The sequence below is a fragment of the Bufo gargarizans genome, chromosome 10, assembly GCF_014858855.1.
Source record: "Bufo gargarizans isolate SCDJY-AF-19 chromosome 10, ASM1485885v1, whole genome shotgun sequence".
Taxonomy (NCBI): Eukaryota; Metazoa; Chordata; class Amphibia; order Anura; family Bufonidae; genus Bufo; species Bufo gargarizans.
The window spans coordinates 2,810,612-2,836,580 of record NC_058089.1 but is presented as its reverse complement, the minus strand read 5'-3'; the positions used below and the strand labels follow the sequence as shown (position 1 = coordinate 2,836,580).

The 25,969-nt window shown below is 44.8% G+C and overlaps 1 protein-coding gene across 1 annotated transcript in view; it reads right to left on the bottom strand.

Moving 5' to 3' along the window:
• The window catches only part of LOC122920709, a 97,674-nt gene extending 77,988 nt beyond the window's left edge, over positions 1-19,686 (bottom strand). Inside the window, exons 1-3 of the mRNA XM_044270417.1 lie at positions 19,670-19,686; positions 16,430-16,572; positions 1,729-2,067 (exon numbers count right to left, since the gene is read on the bottom strand). Coding sequence (XP_044126352.1) covers positions 1,729-2,067; positions 16,430-16,572; positions 19,670-19,686 — 499 coding nt within the window. The remainder of the gene's footprint in view (positions 1-1,728; positions 2,068-16,429; positions 16,573-19,669) is intronic.
• Between the last annotated feature and the right edge of the window lie 6,283 nt (positions 19,687-25,969).

Sequence of the window (25,969 nt, the reverse complement as noted above, 5' to 3'; positions counted from 1 at the left end):
CACTGTGTACATACATTACTTATCCTGTACTGATCCTGAGTTACATCCTGTATTATACTCCAGAGCTGCACTCACTATTCTGCTGGTGCAGTCACTATGTACATTACATCACTTATCCTGTACTGATCCTGAGTTACATCCTGTATTATACTCCAGAGCTGCACTCACTATTCTGCTGGTGCAGTCACTGTGTACATACATTACTTATCCTGTACTGATCCTGAGTTACATCCTGTATTATACTCCAGAGCTGCACTCACTATTCTGCTGGTGCAGTCACTGTGTACATACATTACTTATCCTGTACTGATCCTGAGTTACATCCTGTATTATACTCCAGAGCTGCACTCACTATTCTGCTGGTGGAGTCACTGTGTACATACATTACTTATCCTGTACTGATCCTGAGTTACATCCTGTATTATACTCCAGAGCTGCACTCACTATTCTGCTGGTGCAGTCACTGTGTACATACATTACTTATCCTGTACTGATCCTGAGTTACATCCTGTATTATACTCCAGAGCTGCACTCACTATTCTGCTGGTGCAGTCACTGTGTACATACATTACTTATCCTGTACTGATCCTGAGTTACATCCTGTATTATACTCCAGAGCTGCACTCACTATTCTGCTGGTGCAGTCACTGTGTACATACATTACGTATCCTGTACTGATCCTGAGTTACATCCTGTATTATACTCCAGAGCTGCACTCACTATTCTGCTGGTGCAGTCACTGTGTACATACATTACTTATCCTGTACTGATCCTGAGTTACATCCTGTATTATACTCCAGAGCTGCGCTCACTATTCTGCTGGTGCAGTCACTGTGTACATACATTACTTATCCTGTACTGATCCTGAGTTACATCCTGTATTATACTCCAGAGCTGCACTCACTATTCTGCTGGTGCAGTCACTGTGTACATACATTACTTATCCTGTACTGATCCTGAGTTACATCCTGTATTATACTCCAGAGCTGCACTCACTATTCTGCTGGTGGAGTCACTGTGTACATACATTACTTATCCTGTACTGATCCTGAGTTACATCCTGTATTATACTCCAGAGCTGCACTCACTATTCTGCTGGTGCAGTCACTGTGTACATACATTACTTATCCTGTACTGATCCTGAGTTACATCCTGTATTATACTCCAGAGCTGCACTCACTATTCTGCTGGTGCAGTCACTGTGTACATACATTACTTATCCTGTACTGATCCTGAGTTACATCCTGTATTATACTCCAGAGCTGCACTCACTATTCTGCTGGTGCAGTCACTGTGTACATACATTACGTATCCTGTACTGATCCTGAGTTACATCCTGTATTATACTCCAGAGCTGCACTCACTATTCTGCTGGTGCAGTCACTGTGTACATACATTACTTATCCTGTACTGATCCTGAGTTACATCCTGTATTATACTCCAGAGCTGCGCTCACTATTCTGCTGGTGCAGTCACTGTGTACATACATTACTTATCCTGTACTGATCCTGAGTTACATCCTGTATTATACTCCAGAGCTGCACTCACTATTCTGCTGGTGGAGTCACTGTGTACATACATTACTTATCCTGTACTGATCCTGAGTTACATCCTGTATTATACTCCAGAGCTGCACTCACTATTCTGCTGGTGCAGTCACTGTGTACATATATAACCCGACACCAGCACCTGTGCGACTCACCTGACACCGGCACCTGTGGGACTCACCTGACACCTGCAGAGTGCTTTTCCCTTCCTTGTAGTCCGGGGTCACTGTAACAGCACAGATGTATTCTCCATCGTCACTGTACTGCACCCGCGGGATGTGAAGTGCGGCATTTCCACTCTGGATTTTGCTCTCCTTCTCCATATAAGATCCGGCTCTGAAGGCCTTCGGTCGTCCGGGTATATACCGGAACACTTCAGTCCTATTTCCATTCTGTGATTTGGTCCACTGTACATTTATAGTACTCCCAGGAATAAAGTTTGAAAACTCACAGGGGATTGTCACATTCTCATCTCTCATGGCCGAGATAAGTGGCGCCTTCATCGTGACGATCAGACCATCTGAAGATAAAATAATAAGAAAAATATAAGATGCTCAAAAGTGTCGGTGAAGGATGATGTGTTCTACCTGATATATTTACTCTCTTCTTTTCTGTATCTCACTTGCCAGCTTTGTTGTGTAGATTACTTATTATCATTAGAGGTGGGATCAGCAGAGTCATCTCATTAACATTAGAGAGTGGTGTCAGCAGAGTCACTTCATTATATGCTTGGATCAGCAGAATTATCTCATTATCATTAGGGGCTACGGTCAGCAGAGTCATCTCATTATTATTAAATGGTGGTGTCAGAGTTATTTCATTATCATTAAAGGCAAGGTCAACAGAGTCATGCATTATCATAGAATTATATTATCAGCAGAGTCATCTCATTATCATTAGCGGTCAGGATCAGAAGAGTCATTTCAGTCAGCAGAGTTATTTCATTATCATTAGAGAGCAGATGTCAGCAAAGTCATCTCATTATTATTAGGTGGCATTGTCAGCAGAGTCATCTCATTATTAGGTGGCATTGTCAGCAGAGTCATCTCATTATTAGGTGGCATTGTCAGCAGAGTCATCTCATTATCATTAAATGGTTGTGTGAGCAGAGTAATTTCATTATTAAATAATAGAGGAAGCAATCGTCCCATTATTAAATGACGGAGTCAGCAAAGTCATCTCAGTATCACAGAATGGCAGAGTCATCTCACTGTTATTAAAGGGTAGGGTCAATACAGACATATAATTATTGTTGGAGGATGGGATCAGATAACATTAGAGGGTGAGGTCAGAATTATTCACGAGTCGGTAGTCGTCACAGAATCATCTCATTAATCTCTTCTTATAGGATGGGGTCAGCAGAGTCATCTCATCAAAGGCTGAGGTCAGCGGAGTATCTCATTACCTTTATAGGGTAGAATTGGCAGAGACATCTCATTAGAGGCCAGGGTCATCAGAGTCCTCTCATTACCATGATAGGGTGAAATCTGCAGTCATCTCATTAGAGGCTGGGGTCAGCAGAGTAATCATTATGGGGTGGAATCAGCAAAATCATTTCATTAGAGGCCGGGATCAGCAGAGTCATATCATTATACAGTGGAATCAGCAAAGTCATCTCATTAGAGGCCGGGTTCAGAAGTCATCTCATTATCATTATAGGGTGTGATTATTTATTGACAATGTTATTGTGCTGCTGATGGCCTATATGATGCTGGAGAGGAACCTTGCAGACATAAATAAGGCTGTGTGTGATTGGGGGGAGGGCTCATATCGGTGACTGTGTTCCGGATTATTCATTGTGTCTGCCTCCCCCCCCCCCCCCCCCCAATCTTCATTTTGACTCCGGATTGCTGTGACCTTCAGGGGATCGGGGATGTGAGGCTTTGGTGAGTTATTGGGGGCTTCACTGAATAAACATTTTGTAGACTGTCCGGAGACAGATCCCTTCTAAATGTTATAGAGGAGGAAGAACGGCATAAACTTCATCAGCTTCAGGAGATGCTGGACTTAAGTAGGGTGGTTGGAGGGTGGTAGTTGTTCATTCCTCTACCTGCCCATGGAAATTATGAGAATACAAAGTGAAGAAGTTGGGTGTGGTAGTTGCTGTGTGTACTGGGAGGGTCAGGATCTGAGCTGAGGCCATTCCCTGGGACCATGTGTGACGATCACCTGGTCGGGGAGATGTGCTGAGGCCAAATCTTGTGATATCCCTGTAATCAGTGGCGTAGCTAGAAATGACTGGGCCCCACAGCAAATTTTTCAATGGGGCCCTCCTCCCCCAGTAATTTTTTCGCAACCCCTTCCTTTCATGCCGCCCCCATTCCTGTGGCTAGTAAAGATTGCTCTCTCAGACCAGGCCCGGCCGCTGTTCCATCCGTTTTTTACACCGTCTACACTGTCACTGTATATAATTTCATTGTGTAATACTGTTGAGGGGGCCCTGACAAAATGTTGTAGTCCTCCTTCTCCTGGATGGGCCCCTTCTGGGTCAGGGCCCCAAAGCAGCCGCTTCCCCTGCTTCCCCTATAGCTACGCCCCTGCCTGTAATATTGGACTGTAAATAAGAGTGGAGCTTCATCTGGATTGCCTGTCTGCATTGCAGCTGCCATAAAGTGCACTGTGCAGAGGAGCAGACTTGCCATAGACCATTTTGGGAAACTTCCCAGTGGTCTAATGCCCAGTGGGACCCCTGTGCTGGTGCACCCTCCTTGAGGTTTCGGCGGGGTACATAACGACCTAATGTTCTCAGTATTAATTCACACAGGGAGTATTACATACTTCTGCACCTGGCTGGTGGCCGCACTCTTCAGGACATCAACACACTGGAGTCCTGCAGTGGGGCATTATTACTACTGGTTTACTATAGGGGGCATTTTTAATTACTGTGGCAAAATAGAGGAGCATTAATTATACTGTGCTATAGGGGTCTTATTACTGTAGGGGGATTTATGTTTACTGGTAGCACTACAGGGTGCATTACTATTACTGGGGCAGCATTGGGGCATTATTATTACTGGGGTTACTAAACAGTGAAATGTTATTACTGCTGGGGGCACTTTAATATTACAGAAGGCATTATTATTACTGGGCGCAAAATAAGAGACATTATTACTACTGGGGGCACTATCGGGCTTCGTTACTTCTGGGGGTACTATTGGGAGGGGGCTTAATTACCATTGGAGCCAAAATATGGAGGCATTATTACTACAGGGGCATTATAGGGCGTACTATAACTGTTTAGGTCACTCTGCTTGGCATAATTATGAATATCTTTTTTTAATAGTATTTATTTTTCACATTTTAATTGCATACAATACAATAGCATCCCAATGGGGATACTAAAAGAAAAAAGAAAAACATTAGACATCAGTTTAAGACATAAGGTCTCAGTTGATCACGGGATAAACCCGAGAAGATCACATGAGTAAGTCCATTTGCGGCAGCATCCTCACAGGTAGTACTGAGCATACACCAGACTACATTCACACTCACACGCCTGAGCACCCCCAGCCATACCCAAGTTGATACCTAAACAGTGTTTACCGCATGGAGCCAAACACCCCAAAACTTCTCAAAACGATCCGGAGTTCCTCTAGCAGCATATGTTAACTTATACATGTGTAGGTCTGAGTACCCACTGTTCAAGAGTAGGGACCTTAGGTGGCTTCCAGTTAGGCCTCTTTGACACGAACGTGTGCGCTCCGTGGCCGTATTGCGGACCACATTTGCGGATCCGCAATACACGGGCGTCGTTCTGTGGGCATTCCGCATCATGGAAGTGGACCCATTCACTCAAATGGGTCCGCAAATCCGGAGATGCGGAACGGTGCTGAAAGGAACCCTACGGAAGCTTCCGTGGGGTTTCATCCCGTACTTCCGTTCCGCAAAAAGATAGAACATGGCCTATCTTTTTTATGAACAGGTGGATCGCGGACCCATTAACCCCTTCAGGACACATTTTTTGCTAATCTGACCAGTGTCACATTATGTGGTGATGACTTTAAAACGCTTTTACTTAGCCAGGCCATTCTGAGACAGTTTTTTCAACACATATTGTACTTCATGACACTGGTAAAATTGACTAAAAAAAAATCATTTTTCTTTATAAAAAAATACCAAATTTACCAAAATTTTGGAAAAATTTGCAAATTTCTAACTTTCAATTTCTCTACTTCTACAATACATAGTAATAACTCCAAAAATAGTTATTATTTACATACCCTGGGGGCTGGATCTCACAGGCTCGTCACCGGAAGGCAGCGCGATGCCTTCCATGCCATCGGGTCCCCCCTACAGCCGCATGGGGTCCCGATGGCACCACCGCCAGCAGCTGCAAACCGCAGGTAAAGCCGCAAACCCCCCGCGCATTTAGCCAAGGTGCCTGCTCAATGATTTGAGCAGGCACAGGGGTTCCGATCACCGCCCGCCGGGCGGCGGTGATCGGAAATACACAGAACGTACCCGTTAAAGTGAATGGGTCCGCGATCCGCTGCCCCATGGTTGGTGTTCGTGCATTTCGGCCCGCAATTTGTGGGCTGTAGCATGGCCATGGGGCGCAATCATTCGTGTGCAAGAGGCCTTAAGGAGAATAATCTTCCTCCCATAAAACATTAGCAGGCGGAGCAGTTGTCTGTCATGTCTAGCGGGGACCAGGTCCATCACGAGGCAAAGCAAACATACCATTGGAGAGCAGATCCCCGGGAGCCCCAGCCTCATATTTATAAAAATAGAAACTTGTGCGGGGTAGGTTGTAATCTCGTTGGAGACTATCAAAAGTACAAAAGAAACCATCTTGGTAAAGTTGGGTAAGGTATCTCACCCGCTTCTGGGGCCAAAACTCATAGTCAGGCAAATGAAGGAGTTCTTTAAGCTGCCTATTCTGCCACAGTGGGATATAGGGGGACCAGATCTCGCCATCCACACCCTCTGCATGCACCTCCACAAACGTCGTCCACGCCGCCACCACAGCCGCCATACCTTCAGTGTAGTACCTCACCGTATATGCCCCCCACCAATATACCAGGTTTGTCAGCGCCTCGTATGAGCCCACTAACGCTGCCTCAAGAACCACCGCCGGATTATTCGCATCTGCCCAAATCCACCAGGATGCATAAACCCGCTGTCAGTCAATATAGCAAATTTACATATCAGACAATCCCAATCCCCACTGCCAATATAAAGCTTTCAGGGATTTCCTTGCCAACCTGGGGGCCAGGTGCCTCCAAAAGAATGGTGACAGCACTGAGCACCCTATCTAAGGAGTCAAAGTGAGTTTTGAGAATTTTCATTGGAGTCACTCTGTAAACGTATAGCAATTTAGATAATAGCACCATTTTAACAATATTTATGCAGCCCACCAGTGATAGAGACAGGTTTTCCCAGGCCACAATTTTGCACATAATATATTCCATCGTAGGCACCACATTCAATTGGTAAAACTGTCTGGGGTCTTTATTTACCTGAATCCCCAAATAGAAAAAAACAATCGACCTCCTCTGTGAGAGTAGAGACACCTCTGCCCGATCCACCTCGTCAATGAGGCACAGGCTAGATTTCACCCAGTTGACTCACAGCCCCGAGTAAGTGCCGTAGCTGTCCACCATAGCTAGCAGCACCTCCAGGGAGGGTCTAGGATCTGCCAAATACACCAGCATATCATCTGCATACAATGGTAGCTTCTCCACAGATGTGCATTGATCAAAATATATTTTATCGTGAGACTGAGGGCTTAGTCCTTATGTTGTGTTTGCATCTATTGATACAGTGCATTATTTTCTGTGACTTTATAAATGTAGCCATGCACATCCGCATATTTACTATCATATCATGCAGGATGTTTTGTATCTTTTTTCCGGAACTTTAAGCAAGTCAACGTCTCCCACATGAACAGTGATTCAGAGTCAAAGGCTTTTTCATTGTCAAGAGAAGCGATCGCTCGGGATCCAAGCACTTATCAAACAATGTCTGGCGCCTATCACTCTGTCCTCTAGTTTTGTTGTGGAGCAAACACACAGAATACCCACCAGGCCCTTGCCACCTCGGGCTCCTGCACCCTGTTATGCCTTTTCAGAAGTGTAAACAGTTATATTTACTTATTCTAGTTATAATGGATATTTATTGCCTTTAAGAGCAATGTTGGTTTATATTCACTATTTTGTATGGATTTGTAATGTAGGCCGAAGTAAGTCCATGGGACGATTACTGCGTCGTTCAAAAGAACTAGTGTTATTGTAACAATCAATTATACATTTGAAGAGTTAGAAGATGCACAACACCTGCAGAAGTAGAAGCTTCATTGTATTTCTTATCTGACCATGAATTCCACAGTGTGAGAATTGTCTAGATGTTCCTCAAAGTATATATTCATGTATCAAAGTTTGTCCCTCAGCTCTGAGACAAGGCCTCCAGATGTCAGATATGTGTAGTGTTGAAGATGTCAGGCATGTATGAGTTAACCCTTAATGGTATGATGCTTATAGCTGATGCAACAGTGCCACCTAGGTATTAGCAGGTAATACTATACCAGTAGCAAAATTGCATTCTGTGTAGTGTTATGACGTCACATTCCTTATCAATCTACACGCCTATCCAACAATGATTGGAAAGTTCCAAACTAGGAAGGTGTGTTCATCTGATAAGTTTTTGATTAAGAAACCACATACCAAAGAGAGGGGGAAAAAAAAAGAAAGAGGAGGAAAAAAAAAACTAAGAAAGAGAGCCGGGAGAAGGATCTTGATTATCAGGACATTTTGGAGAGCTGACTTCCCCTAGACTCTGCCTATCACCTACATCCTTGGGTAATATATACTGTTATATGTAGTATTGATATAAATTAATTGGCTTGATACTTAGCCAGATACCCGCTTATTTTCAGACATGTAACGTTAGTTGCTATATCAATGTTGTCCCTGATTTCAGTTACGATGCATATAACTGAATAAAGGAGATAATATTGGAGAAACTCTCATGGGAATATTTATTCCATAATTCGATATCAAGCTGATAATTTATACGTTTTATTGCAATACTACCATTATCCGAGATTGGTCATAAGATTTGGCAGGGCAAGGTTTCGTATCTGTAATTTTCTTTATTGAATTTCTGTGCATAAACAATTGATTGATATATCTCTCCTAATTGAAAGCAGTATTGCATAATATTCTTGTGTTGGTTGAGTAGTGTTTTGTTGGCACCATAAAGTGGCGAATTCTGGGTACTGCATATCATTGTAGATCATTGAAATTTACATTGATTCATTTTTATTGTATTTTATAATTGTTCTTTTGATCCGTTAGTTTTTATATATATATATATATATATATATATATATATATAGTATTTGCTTTATATCCCCGACAATCCCAGTTTATTCTGAAAGTTCTGAATTATCGAGACCGAGATACTATACTAGCTGCAGCCCACCAGCTAAAAGAGATAAAGTTTGAAAACACTAGAATTTCATTCTACCAGGATTTCTCATCAGAGGTCCAGAGACAGAGGTGACAATTCACATCGGTGAGAACACGACTGCGGGAAAAGGGCATTAAGTACGCCATGCTGTACCCTTCACGCCTCATAGTCCAAGATGGGGATTCTACAAGATTCTTCTCTACCCCTGAGGAGGCGTCTGACTGGCTGGATAGAAGAGGCTGATCACCTGCTGCTGGTCCCCACGTGTCCGCACAAATGCATTCCTTACGGATGGCCGCGATATTTGTGAGGAGCTTCTGCTGGACTGGACAACTTCGGTGATCCTTGGGATTCGTACGACAATACCGAGGACTTGGTGACTTTCCGTGTTCTATGTGTCTCCCTGTGTTTTAAGGGAAGGTTAGCGTATCTACGGTTTGGGACACTAGGCTCTGATAAGTTGGGGAGGGTCTGGGCAGGGAGGGGGGGTCCTAGTACAGGAATGGGGTAGTCTGTTTTATTTGTCTCCCTTTGTGTCTCATGGTATGCATGTGTGTGTGACTGGTTTCTCTTCTGTGGGTTTGTCTACTGGAACGTCTGAGGGCTTAATGACAAAGTGAAATGCCCCCATGTCTTTAACTACCTTAAGGGCCATAGCCCAGATGTGGTGATTATATAGGAGACCCACCTGAGGGAACAGAAAGTATTAGCTCTGAAGAGGCCATGGGTGGGGTCTGTTTATCACGCAGTATATAGCAACTATGCTAGAGGAGTCTCGGTGCTTATAGCTAAAGTGCTCTCTTTTCAGTTACTCTCTAGATGTCTCTGGCCGATATGTTATTATCTCCGCTGCAGTGGGGGGGGGGGGGACTATGGAATCGTTGTACTCTATGTCCCTCCCCCATTTCAGCAAGGCATAATAGATGAAATAATGAGTAAAGTGGCGACCCTACCGATTGCTCCCCTGATCTCATGGGAGACTACAACGCTGTCCTAGACCCGATTTCTGATAGACTCCGACCCCAGGCAACTCATAGCAGATCGCTCAGTAACTGGACAGAGGACCACAGCCTGGCGGAGGGATGAAGACATCTACATCCTGTCAATCGCCAATACCCCTGCTATTTGGCATCGTCTGCAACGCTATCTCATATAGACCTTGTGTTTGTTAATCGGGACCTGCTGCCGCTGTTAACCAAGGCAGAGTACCTGCCGAGGGGCATTTCAGACCATGCCCCTTTGCTTGTGATTTTTGCCCAACCGATTGCACCCCCAGATAGACAGTGGCGCCTTAACTCTAAGTGGTTGGAGGTCTTGCCTGTGGTTAGGGCATCACAGCAGTGCGTGACTGACTATTAGGCTTATAACGAGGGGTCTTCAGACCCCGTTGTAGAGTGGGAGGCATTTAAGGTGGTGCTGCGGGGCATGTTTATACACGCTATACGTCACATAGGAAAGGGCTTGGAGCTACCCGTGCTCGACTAGAGGCAGAACTAGCTCTTAAGGAAGAGGCATGCATACAAGACCCAGGTGACAATACACACAGTGGATGGTTAGAGGCGCAACAACGCCTAAACTTCCATTTGGTGGAATATACTCAGAAGAAACTTCTATTTCAAAAGCAGGTGTTTTTTCAGAGGGAGACAAGAATGGGAGGGCACTAGCTTACTCTTAAAAAACGGAATCACCGCAAACGGTGGTCTTGTGTATCACCAGTGCTGAGGGAATTCGAACCTAGGGACATATGTGACCAGTTTGCCCATTGCTACTCTGATCTATATGAATCCAAGACATCCTGTGCGAACAGTGACTTGCAGAATTTCCTGAGGGCCATTCTGCTCACACGATTATCCCCATCAGATGGGAGTTATTTGGCCTCCCCAATTACCGTAGGGAAGATCAAGATGGCAATTTTGAGCATGGCAGAAGGGAAGTCCCCTGGACCGGACAGCTTCTCCCTGGAGTGGTATAAGCTAGATGTGGATGAGCAAAGTGCCCGGCTCCTTAAACTGTTTGAATATGCCTTTGAGCACAATAGGCTGCCCCCATCCTTCATGGAAGCTACTATTGTGGTAATCCACAAGCCGGGGAAGCCCCCGGACCAGTGCGGTTCATATAACCCAAATTTCCCTTCTGAACATCGACGCAAAAAATTTTGCGAAGGTTTTAGCGTGGTGTTATCCTTTCAGTTGTAGACCCTGATCAATCAGGCTTTATGCTGGCTAGGACTATAGATATAAATCTCAAAAGATTATTCACAAATCTGCAAGTAAGACATGAGAACGCAGGCCCCTGGCTCTCTCAGGGAGGCCCCTAATGCGTATGTCATTGCGTCTATTGAGGTTTTCTGCATCCTCCACTTTTGCCTATAGTATTTTCACCTGCTGCTGGAGGGCTTGCACACGATTTTCTCCCAAGTGCGCCACATCTTACACCTCTCCCAAACGCCTCTCCACCTCTGCGGTTCATACTCGTATCTTATCAATATCATGGCGGAGGCAGGTTAGATCTGTTTGAAGATGGTCTATTTTAGCTATAAGTGCGGTCTGGCAGTTTGTAATAGCAGTCACTATTTTACTCAGATCCACCTCCATTTGGTCAGGAGGACTAGCTTCTGCAGTCTCCTCCGTTTTTAGCTCATGACATCCACCAGCGTCTTAGGGGGAGGGGAAGTAGTGGAGGTGCCAGTATTGCAGCCCATGTATATCAGGACGTGGATAGTTAATATTAGGGGGTCGCCCCCGGGTTTCTTCACACTTTCTTGCAGGAGTTCCCCAGGGATAGCTCTCACATCCTTTCTCCAGAAGAGATCCAAGTGTCCACAGGGCCCAGTAAGGCAGCAGCAAGTCCCTTCACCTCTCATGTCTCCTCCTGCAGGGGGCTCAAGATGGCGGGGCCGCGTGTCCAGCATAGCCCCAAATGTTGCAAGTAAGGCTACTTTCACACTTGCGGCAGGACGGATCCGACAGGCTGTTCACCCTGTCGGATTCGTCCTTCCGCTATTTTGTCGTGCCGCCGGACCGCCGCTCTGTCCTAATTGACTATAATGGGGACAGGGGCGGAGCTCCAGCGCAGCACGGCAGTGCACGGCAAAAGGCCGCCGGACTAAAAGTCCGGCATGTCCGACTTTTTAGTTCAGCGGCTCTCACCGTGCACTGCCGTGCTGCGCCGGAGCTCCGCCCCCGTCCCCATTATAGTCAATAGGGACGGAGCGGCGGTCCGGCGAAATAGTGGAAGGACGGATCCGACAGGGTGAACAGCCTGTCGGATCCGTCCTGCCGCAAGTGTGAAAGTAGCCTAAGGGAGGCAACAAGCACTGGAGAACCTCCTCACAGCTCTCCTCCGTACTGCTGCAGAGCGGGACACAGCGGAGTTAGGCGGCAGGCCACAGTCAGAGCGCCATGTGCTCACAGGGCAGAGTTCAGGCAGGAAGCCACACCGGCCCAGAGGGACCGGAACGAGGGAGAGAACAGAGCACAGATGGGTCTATGCAGGAGCTGCCGCGACTTGGGGTCAGGATCAACGTCACTGGCAGGTAAGAATTGCCAGATGGCCAGGATTTTGAAGGAGCTGAAGCACCGAGCATCCTCATGCCACAACGGTCAGGCCACACCCGGGCATAATTATTTTCGCATGGTACATGTATTTTCATGGGGGCAATTTGCAGGCCACAATTATTTGTCAGTATAGTATTTGGGCCATTGGGGAGCACAATATGGGGGTGGAAGGAGGATGGGGAATTTGTGTTGACAAGATGAGCCGGATGATGGGAGTGAGGCAAAGTCTGCAGAGACAACATCAGAGGAGATGTCACTGGATGTAAGAGGTATGTAGTGCTGCATTCTCCTGTATGTTTGGTACCCCCGGAAGACCAGGCAGCATGATGAAGGTATAGCTTGCTCGGTGCTGTGGCTTGCATCTCCGCATCTTAATTAGAGACTACTGGAAGAGGACAGAACATGGCCACCTCAGAGCGGCAGCTTATAGTTATGAAGTGCTCACTTCCAATATGGCTGACTAGCTTTTAGCACAGACTAGACTTGCTGGTCTAAGAAGGTGGCGCAGTAAGTATGCTGCTTTTATTCTTTGCTGTTCTTTGTAACTGGGTTAGTGGATTTGAGATTTATGGTTTCTGCAGCGCACACCGTATGTATGCAAGACTGGAGCAAGGTGAGGACCCATGTGATGTCAACATGTTGCCTCCTAGAAGCTCACAGAGCTAGAGATCTGGAGGCGCACAGTGTTACACTGAGGGCGAGTGACTAACTTGAGAGGAGCTTGTAGCTGACTGAGCGGGTAGTTTATGGAGTAGAAATGGAGGATGGAGACGTGGGTCAAGAGGAGCATGGGAAGCTGGGATACTATAGTCAGGGAAAAAACTAAGAAAGGAGCTTATAGTACCGTATGTAAAAATAAGATTTTATTATAACATGATTAAAATGTAAAATGGATAAATAATGTACCGTTAAAAAGAAAAGAGAAACAGCAAAGAGAACGCCATCCTGGGGCTGCACACGTATCAAATATATAAAAAAAACGTAATAATGGATGGTATTAATTGTATGAAGTACAATGACCAACTATTATGAAAAAATAATAAGTCGTAGGTATAGGGTGAATCGACAGTCGAAAATAACTGTACGGCTGGAAAGAAAGGGATTGCATGCTAGTGCAGCAATCCCTAATAGTAACCAGGTATCAATATAGTACCTATATCCAATGCCGTATGAGTTAAAGAGGACAGAGACTCACCTTTAGAAAACGTATGCAAATGAGCAAGTTGGAGCACCAGGAGCGGGGCTAAATCCCTGGAGCACTGCTTTGTAACACCCGCTGTGTTCTCCCCCCCTCCCCTTAACTGACAGGCCTAAACATCAGCAAACTGAGGGCAGAGTGCGTCCTAGCATCTACATATCATATACTCTATGTACTATAGTTTCACCACACTGAGATCTGCTCAGAAAGCTCATCTACATATCACTGCTTTATTCACAGACACAATATATGATTATACAGACACCAGTGATATGTGTTATCTTATAAGTATAGGAAAAACATGCTGAGGGCAGAGCTGTGTCCTAGCATCTACATATCATATACACTATGTACTATAGCTTCACCACACTGAGATCTGCTCAGAAAGCTCATCTACATATCACTGCTTTATTCACAGACACAATATATGATTATACAGACACCAGTCATATGTGTTATCTTATAAGTATAGGAAAAACATGCTGAGGGCAGAGCTGTGTCCTAGCATCTACATATCATATACACTATGTACTATAGCTTCACCACACTGAGATCTGCTCAGAAAGCTAATCTACATATCACTGCTTTATTCACAGACACAATATATGATTATACAGACACCAGTCATATGTGTTATCTTATAAGTATAGGAAAAACATGCTGAGGGCAGAGCTGTGTCCTAGCATCTACATATCATATACACTATGTACTATAGCTTCACCACACTGAGATCTGCTCAGAAAGCTCATCTACATATCACTGCTTTATTCACAGACACAATATATGATTATACAGACACCAGTCATATGTGTTATCTTATAAGTATAGGAAAAACATGCTGAGGGCAGAGCTGTGGCCTAGCATCTACATATCATATACACTATGCACTATAGCTTCACCACACTGAGATCTGCTCAGAAAGCTCATCTACATATCATATACACTATGCACTATAGCTTCACCACACTGAGATCAGCTCAGAAAGCTCATCTACATATCATATACACTATGTACTATAGCTTCACCACACTGAGATCTGCTCACAAAGCTCATCTACATATCATATACACTATGTACTATAGCTTCACCACACTGAGATCTGCTCACAAAGCTCATCTACATATCATATACACTATGTACTATAGCTTCACCACACTGAGACCTGCTCACAAAGCTCATCTACATATCATATACACTATGTACTATAGCTTCACCACACTGAGATCTGCTCACAAAGCTCATCTACATATCACTGCTTTATTCACAGACACAATATATGATTATACAGACACCAGTCATATGTGTTATCTTATAAGTATAGGAAAAACATGCTGAGGGCAGAGCTGTGTCCTAGCATCTACATATCATATACACTATGTACTATAGCTTCACCACACTCTTGAGATCTTTACATTTGCATATCAATGCTTTATTCACAGGCAGGACATAAAAAAGATAGCAGTAATGTGCAAGCATGGGATTCAGCCAGTTCCCTCCGATTCTCCATATCCGCTTGTTTAAAATTACAGCCGTATCGGAGAACCATGTTACCGGTTGAATCTTGATCCAGTGCTGTGTCGGCAGCGGGAGAGGGTCACTTTCATTGTGGAGGCGCTCATATCCCTACATTCATCTGTATCACAGTCCTCAGGACAGCGATACAACTAAACGCTACAGCAGGGCAAGGGAAAGGCATCCTGCTCCTCTGATATCTGCAGCTCAGAGGCCGGCGCAGTCATCGCGATGACACCATCGCTTCCGCCTGAGCCGGGCTTTGTACTGTGCAGGACACAGGTTGGAAAAGTTGGAGAACACTATGGGGGCATCAACTGGGGGCATTACTGGCACATCATGGGGCACACTATGGGGGATCACTGGTAAACGATGGGGGGCACTATGGGGGCATCACTGGCAAATAATGAGGGACCCTATGGGGGCATTACTGGCAAATGATGGGGGACACTATGGAGGTATTTACTGGGGGCATTACTGGCACATCATGCAGGACACTATGTGGGCATCTACTGGGGGCATTACTGGCACATCATGGGGGACTATGGGGGGTTTATACTGGCACATCTGGGGGCATTTATACTGGCACATCATGGGGGACTTCTTCCACCCAGACGCCTATTCTAACCACATTACTTAATTCTATATCCTATTACAGACATGGTGGGGGCATCTATAGGAACCTGACCGTCTTTCCGGTATCATTCGGAATAACGAATCCGGTATTTAATTTTTTTCACAGCGGCGATGCAGCAATTTCTGGAACACTTGGTACCTCATTAATACATTTCTATGGAAATTAATGCTAGATCTGGCAAGTGCGGTAGTGATCCGGGATTTTGGCTGGAAAAAAACCACTGCATGCTGCAGTATTTTGTACGGACAAATACCGAACAAGGGACGCAACGGAAGACATCCTGACGCATACTGAACGGATTGCTTTCCATTCAGATTCTATTGGGACAAAACAGAGGCGTTTTTTTCCGGTATTGAGACCCTTTACCGGATTTCAATACCGGAAAAGAATGACACAGGTGTGAAAGTAGCCTAAAGCCTACGGGTGGGAGGTCACAGAAGCTCCTGGAGATGGAAGGTGGAGAGAGTCACTTACTTCCTGTATACAGCTAGGACTGAGGGAATCACATTAGGTCATGCTCTATCCAACAGGCATCATCTGATAAGGTCACCCCGGCCCTGAGACCTACCTGCAGTCAGCACTGCCATCAGCAGTGAGAGGAAGGTTGTGAGCTCCGTCATGTTCTCCTCAGCCCTGAGGCCAGGAGCCTCCACCCTGATCTGTAATGGCGCCGCTCCGGCCTCGCTCTGTACTTTCACTTTCACCTCAGAACTTCAGAAGAAGGAAACTCAAGACTGACATCTACTGGTGTACACTGACACTGCACCCTGTACACTGACACTACACCCTGTACACTGACACTACACCCTGTACACTGACACTACACCCTGTACACTGACACTGCACCCTGTACACTGACACTGCACCCTGTACACTGACACTACACCCTGTACACTGACACTACACCCTGTACACTGACACTACACCCTGTACACTGACACTACACCCTGTATACTAACACTACACCCTGTACACAGACACTACACCCTGTACACAGACACTACACCCTGTACACAGACACTACACCCTGTACACTGACACTACACCCTGTATACTGACACTACACACTGTATACTGACACTGCACCCTGTACACTGACACTACACCCTGTATACTGACACTACACCCTGTATACTGACACTACACCCTGTACACTGACACTACACCCTGTACACTGACACTACACTCTGTACACTGACACTACACCCTGTATACTGACACTACATCCTGTACACAGACACTACACCCTGTATACTGACATTACAAACTGTACACTGACACTACACACTATATACTAACACTACACCCTGTATACTAACACTACACCCTGTACACTGACACTACACCCTGTACACAGACACTACACCCTGTACACTGACACTACACCCTGTATACTGACATTACAAACTGTACACTGACACTACACACTATATACTGACACTACACCCTGTATACTGACACTACACCCTGTATACTGACATTACAAACTGTACACTGACACTACACACTATATACTGACACTACACACTGTACACTGACACTACACACTGTATACAGACACTACACACTATATACTGACACTGTACACTATATACTGACACTACACACTATACTGTATATACTGAGTTACTGACACTACACAAAATATACTGGCACTACACATTGTATACTGAAACCACACACTATATACTGACACTACACCCTGTATACTGACACTATACGCTGTATACTGACACTATACACTGTACACTGACACTACACACTGTACACTGACACTACACCCTGTATACTGACATTGCACACTATATACTGACACTACACCCTGTACACTGACACTACACACTGTATACTGACATTGCACACTATATACTGACACTACACACTGTACACTGACCCTACACACTATATACTAACACTGCACACTATATACTGACACTACACAAAATATACTGGCACTACACATTGTATACTGACACCACACACTATATACTGACACTACACCCTGTATACTGACACTATACACTGTATACTGACACTACACACTGTACACTGACACTACACCCTGTACACTGACACTACACCCTGTATACTGACACTATACACTATATACTGACACTACACACTGTACACTGACACTACACCCTGTACACTGACACTACACCCTGTATACTGACACTACACCCTGTACACTGACACTACACCCTGTATACTGACACTACACCCTGTACACTGACACTACACCCTGTATACTGACACTATATACTGACACTATACACTGTACACTGACACTACACACTATATACTGACACTACACCCTGTACACTGACACTACACCCTGTATACTGACACTATACACTGTACACTGACACTACACACTATATACTGACACTACAGGCTTCCAGTAGATATTTTTGGACACTAGTACTATTACACTTTAGCACTATTACACTTCCAGTAACCATAGATTTTGGATTGATGTATCCTTGTGCTCCATAGTATATTCTCAAGCACCTCGTCCACACACGCACTCTCCCTATCTGTAGCAGCAATCTCCCTGTATGATAATTGATCGGTCTTATCAGGTCGTGAGTTATTCCACAGTGGAAAGCGCACTGCGTAAAAGCCACCCTGTGTGGCTGCACCCTTGGGGTACAGTCTTATCCTCCTTCCACCTACAGTATGGCTATAGATTTTTCATGTGACAACCCTCATGGGAGCTGTAATAATTGTACTGGTTGTCACCCAGCTTTCCATTGAAATAGTTGGCTAAAAAGCACAACTTCAAAATACCGGTAAATATTTCTGAAGATTTTTTTTTTTTACGAGCCTCAGAGATGTGGACACACTCTATTAAAGGGGTTTTCTGAGGTTTTAATGTTGACCCCCGGCACCCGTAGGAACGCGCTGTAAAACGCTCAGGTGTGAACCCAGCCTAACTGACAGGAACAGAGCTGAACCAGACAAAAAAGTGCTGCATGTGAGGCTTTGACAGAATCTGCAACAAAGGCCCCGAACTGAGCCTCCAACACAGATGTGAACAAGTGCCGGCCTACATACTATGTATATGAATAACAGCCGGCATCTCTTCTGTCTTCTTTTTTGCTGTGTGCAGGAACAGGACCTGTGGTGACGTCACTCCAGTCATCACATGGTCCGTCACATGATCTTTTACCATGGTGATAGATCACGTGATGACCGGAGTGACGTCACCACAGGTCCTTTTCCTGCCCACAGCAAAAAAGAAGACAGAAGAGATGCCGGCTGCGCGATCAAGTGGATTAAGGTGAGTAAAAAAAAAATTTTTAACCCCTCCAGCGCTATTGTACTATGGATTCTGTATTCAGAATGCTATTATTTTCCCTTATAACCATGTTATAAGGGAAAATACTAATGATCGGGTCCCCATCCTGATAGTCTCCTAGCAACCGTGCGTGAAAATCACACCACATCCGCACTTGCTTGCGATTTTCACGCAGCTCCATTCACTTCTATGGGGCCTGCGTTGCGTGGAAAACGCACAATATAGAGCGTGCTGCGATTTTCACGCAACGCATAAGTGATGCGTGAAAGTCACAGCCCATGTGCACAGCCCCATAGAAATGAATGGGTCCAGATTCAGTGCGGGTGCAATGCGTTCACCTCACGCATCGCATCCGCGCGGAATACTCGCCCGTATGAACTCAGCCTTAGGGCTCTTTCACACGAGCGGATGCCGTGCGTGAAAGACAGCCAAGGCTTATTCCGGACAGCAGAGACATGGAGCATTAAAGAGGGCCTTTCACCAGTTTTTACTTTATAAAAGCGATACCTCACACTGTAGCCCATGTTCAGTAGATGTCATATTGCTAATTTTTTGCATGATATCCTTCTCCGTTGCGCCGCTCGTTCTGGCTGTGGCGCTGTACATGGCTACAGTGTGAGGTATCGCTTTTATAAAGTAAAACTGGTAAAAGGTCCTCTTTAACCACTTCACATCCGGGCCATTTGCCCCCTTCCTGACCAGGCCTAATTTTGCAAATCTGACATATCTCACTTTATCTGGTAATAACTTTGGAACACTTTTACTTATCCAAGCCATGCAGAGATTGTTTTCTCGTGACATATTGTACTTTATGATAGTCATAAATTTGAGTCAATATATTTTACCTTTATTTAGGAAAAAATCCCAAATTTACCCCCAAAAATAGAAAAATTAGCAATTTCCAAAATTTCAATTTTTCGGCTTTTAAAACAGAAAGGGATACCTCATAAAATATTTATTACTTAACATTCCCCATATGTTTACTTTATGTTGGCATCATTTTGGAAATGTCATTTTATTTTTTTAGGACGTTAGAGGCTTAGATTTTTAGAAGCAATTCTTAAAAATTTTAAGAAAATTGCCAAAACCCACTTTTTAAAGGGCTTCTGTCACCCCCAAAACCCTTTTTACAAAATTCATGGTGAGATCATGTGCTATTTTTATAGAGCAGGTTGTTACGGACGCAATGATATAAAACATGTCTACTTTCTTTGTTTGTTTCAGTTTTACATAATAAAGCATTTTTGAAAAAACATTATGCTTTTATGTCTCCATTTTCTGAATGCCATTTTTATTTATTTTTTCTGCCGATCGTCTTGTGCAGGGGCTTGTTTATTGCAGGAAGAGTTGATGTTTTTATTGGTACCATTTTTGGGTACATATAATTTTTTTATCATTCATTATAAAACTTTATGGGGCATGGTGACCAAAAAATTGGTTGTTTTAGCACAGTTTTTATTTATTTATTTTTACAGCGTTCATCTGAGGGGTTAGGTCATGTGACATTTTTAGCATTCTTCCATTCAGGATTGTGCACACAATGTTAAAAAATTGTGTTTGATGTATGCATTTGGAGTATGCCTCATGGAGACTCCATGTTTAGCTAATATCTAATGGTACAGAATTGGTATGGCAAAATGATGTGGCATGAGGTCAGGATATGAGATATACTAGCTATTTATATATTTGTATGTGTTTTTTACACAATATTTGTATTAAGATTGTGGCTTATAATCTATTTGACTGTATGAAACTGATCATAGGAGCTATTGTTGTGGGGGGGGGGATGGTGGACTTATACTTGTCGCAGTACTGTCCTGCACTGCTACCACTGTATGTACTTTTTCCTTTAATATGTATTGAATTTTTTTTTTTTAAACAATAAAGATGGAACTTATATTATATGTGTGTATCATTTTTTGGTGAACTGTTTAGTGACACACATTCAATTACTGGTATTGATATCGGTTGTTATTTAAGTTTTACACAATAATAACATTTTTGAAGCCAAATAAATTCTGTTTTAGCGTCTCCATAGTCTGAGAGCCATAGCTTTTTTATTTTTTGACCGATTGTCTTAGTTAGGATCTCATTTTTTGCGGGATGAGGTGACTGTTTTATTAGTACCATTTTGTGGGACATAAGCCTTTTTGATCACTTAGTGTTGCACTTTTTGTGATGTAAGGTGACAAAATGGCCTTTTTTTTACAGTTTTATTTGTTTTCTTTTTAGGGTGTTCACCCGAGGGGTTAGGTCATGTGATATTGTTATAGACCTGGTTGTTACGGATGCGGCAATACCTAATATGTATACTTTGTTTTATTTATTTCATTTTAACACAATAGCATTTTTGAAACAGAAACATTATGTTTTAATGCAGGCATCCTCAAACTGCGGCCCTCCAGCTGTTGCAAAACTACAACTCCCAGCATGCCCGAACAGCCTACAAGTATCAGCCTACAGCAGAGCATTGTGGGAGTTGTAGTCGTACAACAGCTGGAGGGCCGCAGAATGAGGATGCATGTTTTAACCCCTTAAGGACACAGGGCGTACATGTACGCCCTGTGCATTTTCAATCACCGCCGCGCGGCCGGCGGCGATCGGAACCCCGTGCCTGCTCAAATCATTGAGCAGGCACTTGGGGCAAATGCGTCGGGGGGTCCGGTGACCCCCCCATGTATGCGATCGCAGAAAACCGCAGGTCAATTCAGACCTGCGGTTTTCTGCGTTTCCGGGTTATTCGGGTCTCTGAAGACCCGATAACCCGGAACAGGATGGTGATGGTGGTGTGATTTCACTCCACCAATCACCATCCAGCGATCCTGAGTGGTGATGGTGACATCACCACTCAGGATCGCTTTCTGATTGGTCAGGGGGCGGTCCGGCGGCAGATTCAAAAGAGGCAGGCGCCCCTCTCCTCCTCCTTTTGTGTTCCAGCGCCGGAGGAGAGAGGAGCTGCCTGCACGTGTCCACCATCGCTGCCAGCACCCCTGATCTGTGCCCCCAGGACCCGATCTGTGCCCCCAGCACCCCCCATCAGGTACATAGGGACAGCTAGGGAAAGTTTGGGATAGGCAGGGAAAAAAAGGGGAAAGGTAGTTTTTTTGACTTTTTATTGCATCACCCCAGTTAGGGTGTCTGGGGTCCACAGCACAGCTGTGTGACCCTAGACCCCCCAGGGCTGCTGCCACTTGCCCCCCTCCCCCTGCCACTTGCCCCCCCCCCCCACCTTTTTTGGGGTGCTTTTTTTTTTTTTTTTTTTTTTTTTTTTTGAGTTCGCTGACTGTGACCGGCACTTAGCGTCCGGCCACTGTTAGCGCATCGCACACCCCACCGCTGATCAACTTCGGACGGTTGATCAGCAGTTTTGAATTTTTTTTCCTCACTTTTTTGCCCTTTTTTTAGTTAGTTTTATTTATTTTTTTCTGTTAGTTTTAGGGTGAGTTCGTGAACACCCGTGCCCCCTCACACACGCACACCAAATAAAGAGTTACACACACGCACATATACACGCAGACACACACTCCCCTATGGCCCGCCGGACGTTCTCGGCCGAGGAGGCATACGCCCAGCTTGCCTCCGAGTCCGAGAGTCCCAGTGAGGATGAGGATGACCCCACATTCCTGTTGTCATCCGCATCCTCCTCATCATCTAGCGATGATGATGAGCCCCCAAGGCAGCGGAGACGCCGCCAGGCGGAGCAAGGGGACCGCCATGTTAGGGACCCTGTGGCCCACACTAGTACGAGCAGCTCTGGGGCTCGTACTGGTTTCCCGGCCCACCAGTTAAATCCACCGGAGCACCCTGCCGGTGAACTTGTCTGGTGTAGCCCAGAGCGATACGAGCCCGTGATTCCTGATTTCGTAGGCCAATCAGGAATCCAGATTTCCACAGTGGGCTACACTGAATATGACTTTTTTTGTCATTTTTTCAGTGACCCACTGGTAAATCTGATGGTGGAGCAGACGAATCTGTACGCCCAACAGTTCGTCGCTCAACACCCGGGCTCCTTTTTGGCCAGGCCCGGTGGCTGGACGCCGGTCAGTGCAGCCGAAATGAGGACATTTTGGGGCCTCGTGCTGCATATGGGCCTGGTCAAGAAACCCAGTGCCAGGCTGTACTGGAGTGGGGACGTCCTATATCAGACCCCACTTTACAGTACGGTTATGACACGCTCCCGGTTTGAGGCCATCAGGAAATGTCTGCATTATTCCGATAATGCAGCATGTCCACCCCGAGGTGATCCTGCCCATGACCGTCTGTACAAGATACGGCCGGTCATCGATCACTTTGGGGCCAAATTCATGGAGGCCTATGTACCTGGAAGGGAGGTCGTGGTTGATGAGTCTCTCATTGCGTTCAAGGGGAGACTCATTTTCCGCCAGTATGTGCCTTCCAAGCGGGCGAGGTATGGCGTGAAGCTATACATAATTTGTGAGAGTACCTCAGGGTACACTTACAAATTTCGTGTATACGAGGGGCGAGATTCCCGGATTCAACCCCCAGAATGTCCCCCCACTCTGGGTGTTACCGGGAAACTTGTGTGGGACCTTATGCACCCACTGCTGGATAAGGGTTACCACTTGTACGTGGATAACTTTTATACCAGTATCCCCTTGTTCCAGTCCCTTGCCGCCAGATCCACGTCCGCTTGTGGGACCGTGCGGAAAAATCAACGCGGCCTCCCTGCCCACCCCCTCCAGGTACCTATCCCCAGGGGTGAGACCCGTGCCCTTACCACTGGAAACCTGTTGCTGGTCAGGTATAAGGACAAGAGGGATGTCCTTATGCTGTCCACAATTCATGGTAACGGCATCACCCCTGTCCCTGTGCGCACTACCGCGGCAACGGTCCTCAAGCCCGATTGTATCGTCGCCTACAATCGGTATATGGGAGGAGTTGATCTCTCGGATCAAGTCCTCAAGCCATATAACGCCATGCGCAAAACCCGGGCATGGTACAAAAAAGTTGCGGTCTACTTGGTACAGGTTGCCATGTACAACTCTTTTGTACTATCCCGAAGCGCTGGCAGCACAGGGACATTCCTCCAGTTCTATGAGGCAGTCCTCAAGGCCCTGATCTTTTCGGACCGGGAAAGAGCAGGCCGGAGTACCTCGGGAACTGTAGGCGCCCGGATCGTCCCTGGCCAACACTTTCCAGGTGTGGTCCCCCATACTGGAAAGAAGGGACGAACCCAAAAAAAGTGCAGAGTGTGTCGCAGGAGGGGGATACGGAAGGACACGACTACTCAGTGCGACACATGCCCCGATCATCCGGGCCTCTGCATTGACGGTTGCTTCAGGGAGTATCACACTTCCATGGAGTACTAAATTTATATCCCAATTTAGCACTGACATCGGATAAAAAAAAATGGTTCTCAGACTTGAGACACCCAAAAAAACTAAAATAATTTATTAAAAGTAGACATAGGTATTGCCGCGTCTGTAATAATCTCCTCTATAAAAATGCCCCATGACCTAACCCCCCAGATTAACACGGTCCAGAAAAAAAAAAAAAAGGTGCAAAAAAAGGTTTTTTTTGTCACCTTACATAATAAAAAGTTTAATAGCAAGCAATCAAAAAGTCATATAGCCCCCAAATTAGTGCCAATAAAACCGTCATCTCATCCCGCAAAAAATGAGCCCCCACATAAGATAATCAGATAAAAAAAAAAATAGAAAATGACTCTTAGACTTTAGAGATACAAAAATTTTTTTTAGGGTATCAAAAAGGATAATATAGTCTAAAACCTAAATAATTGTAAAAAAAAAGTTGACTTATTAGGTATCGCCACGTCCGTAAGAATCTCCTCTATAAAAATACCCCATGACCCAACCCCCCCAGATTAACACAGTAAAAAAAAAAAAAAAAATAGGTGCAAAAAAATTTTTTTTTTGTCACCTTACATAACAAAAAGTTTAATAGCAAGCGATCAAAAAGTCATATAGCCCCCAAAATAGTGCCAATAAAACCGTCCGCTCATCCCGCAAAAAATGAGCCCCCACATAAGATAATTGGCTAAAATAAAATAAAAAAAATGACACTTAGACTTTAGAGATACCCAAAAAAAAAAGTTGTATCAAAAAAGATAATATAGTCAAAAACCTAAATAATTGTAAAAAAAAGTAGACTTATTAGATATTGCTGCGTCCGTAAGAATCTCCTCTATAACAATATCCCATGACCTAACTACCCAGATTAACACGGTTAAAAAAAAAAAAAAAAACGGTGCCAAAACCGCTATTTTTGGCACTTTTCCATTTCAGTCCGTTTTTTCCGGTAACAAAACAAGGGTTAACAACCAAACAAAAGTTAAAATTTATTACCCTGATACTGCAGTTTACAGAAACGCCACATTTGTGGTCGTAAACTGCTGTATCCGTAAAAGGGAGGCTGCAAAAGGAAAGGACCGACATGGTTTCTGGAAGGCCGATTTTGATGGCCTTTTTTATTGACACCATATCCCTTTTGAAGCCCCCCTGATGCCCCCCTAGAGTAAAAACTCCCTAAAATTGACCCCATCTAAGAAACTACACCCCTCAAGGTATTCAAAAATGATTATACAAACTTTATTAACCCTTTAGGTGTTCCTCAACAGTTAATGGCAAATGGAGATGAAATATCAGAATTTCAATTTTTGGTAACCTTACCTCACAAAAATGTAATATAGAGCAACCAAAAATTATATTTACCCTAAAAATACTCCCCCAAAAAATGCCACCTTATCCCGTAGTTTCCAAAATGGGGTCACTTTTAGGGAGTTTCCAATTTCATCCCCATTTGCCAATAACTCTTGTGCAACACCTA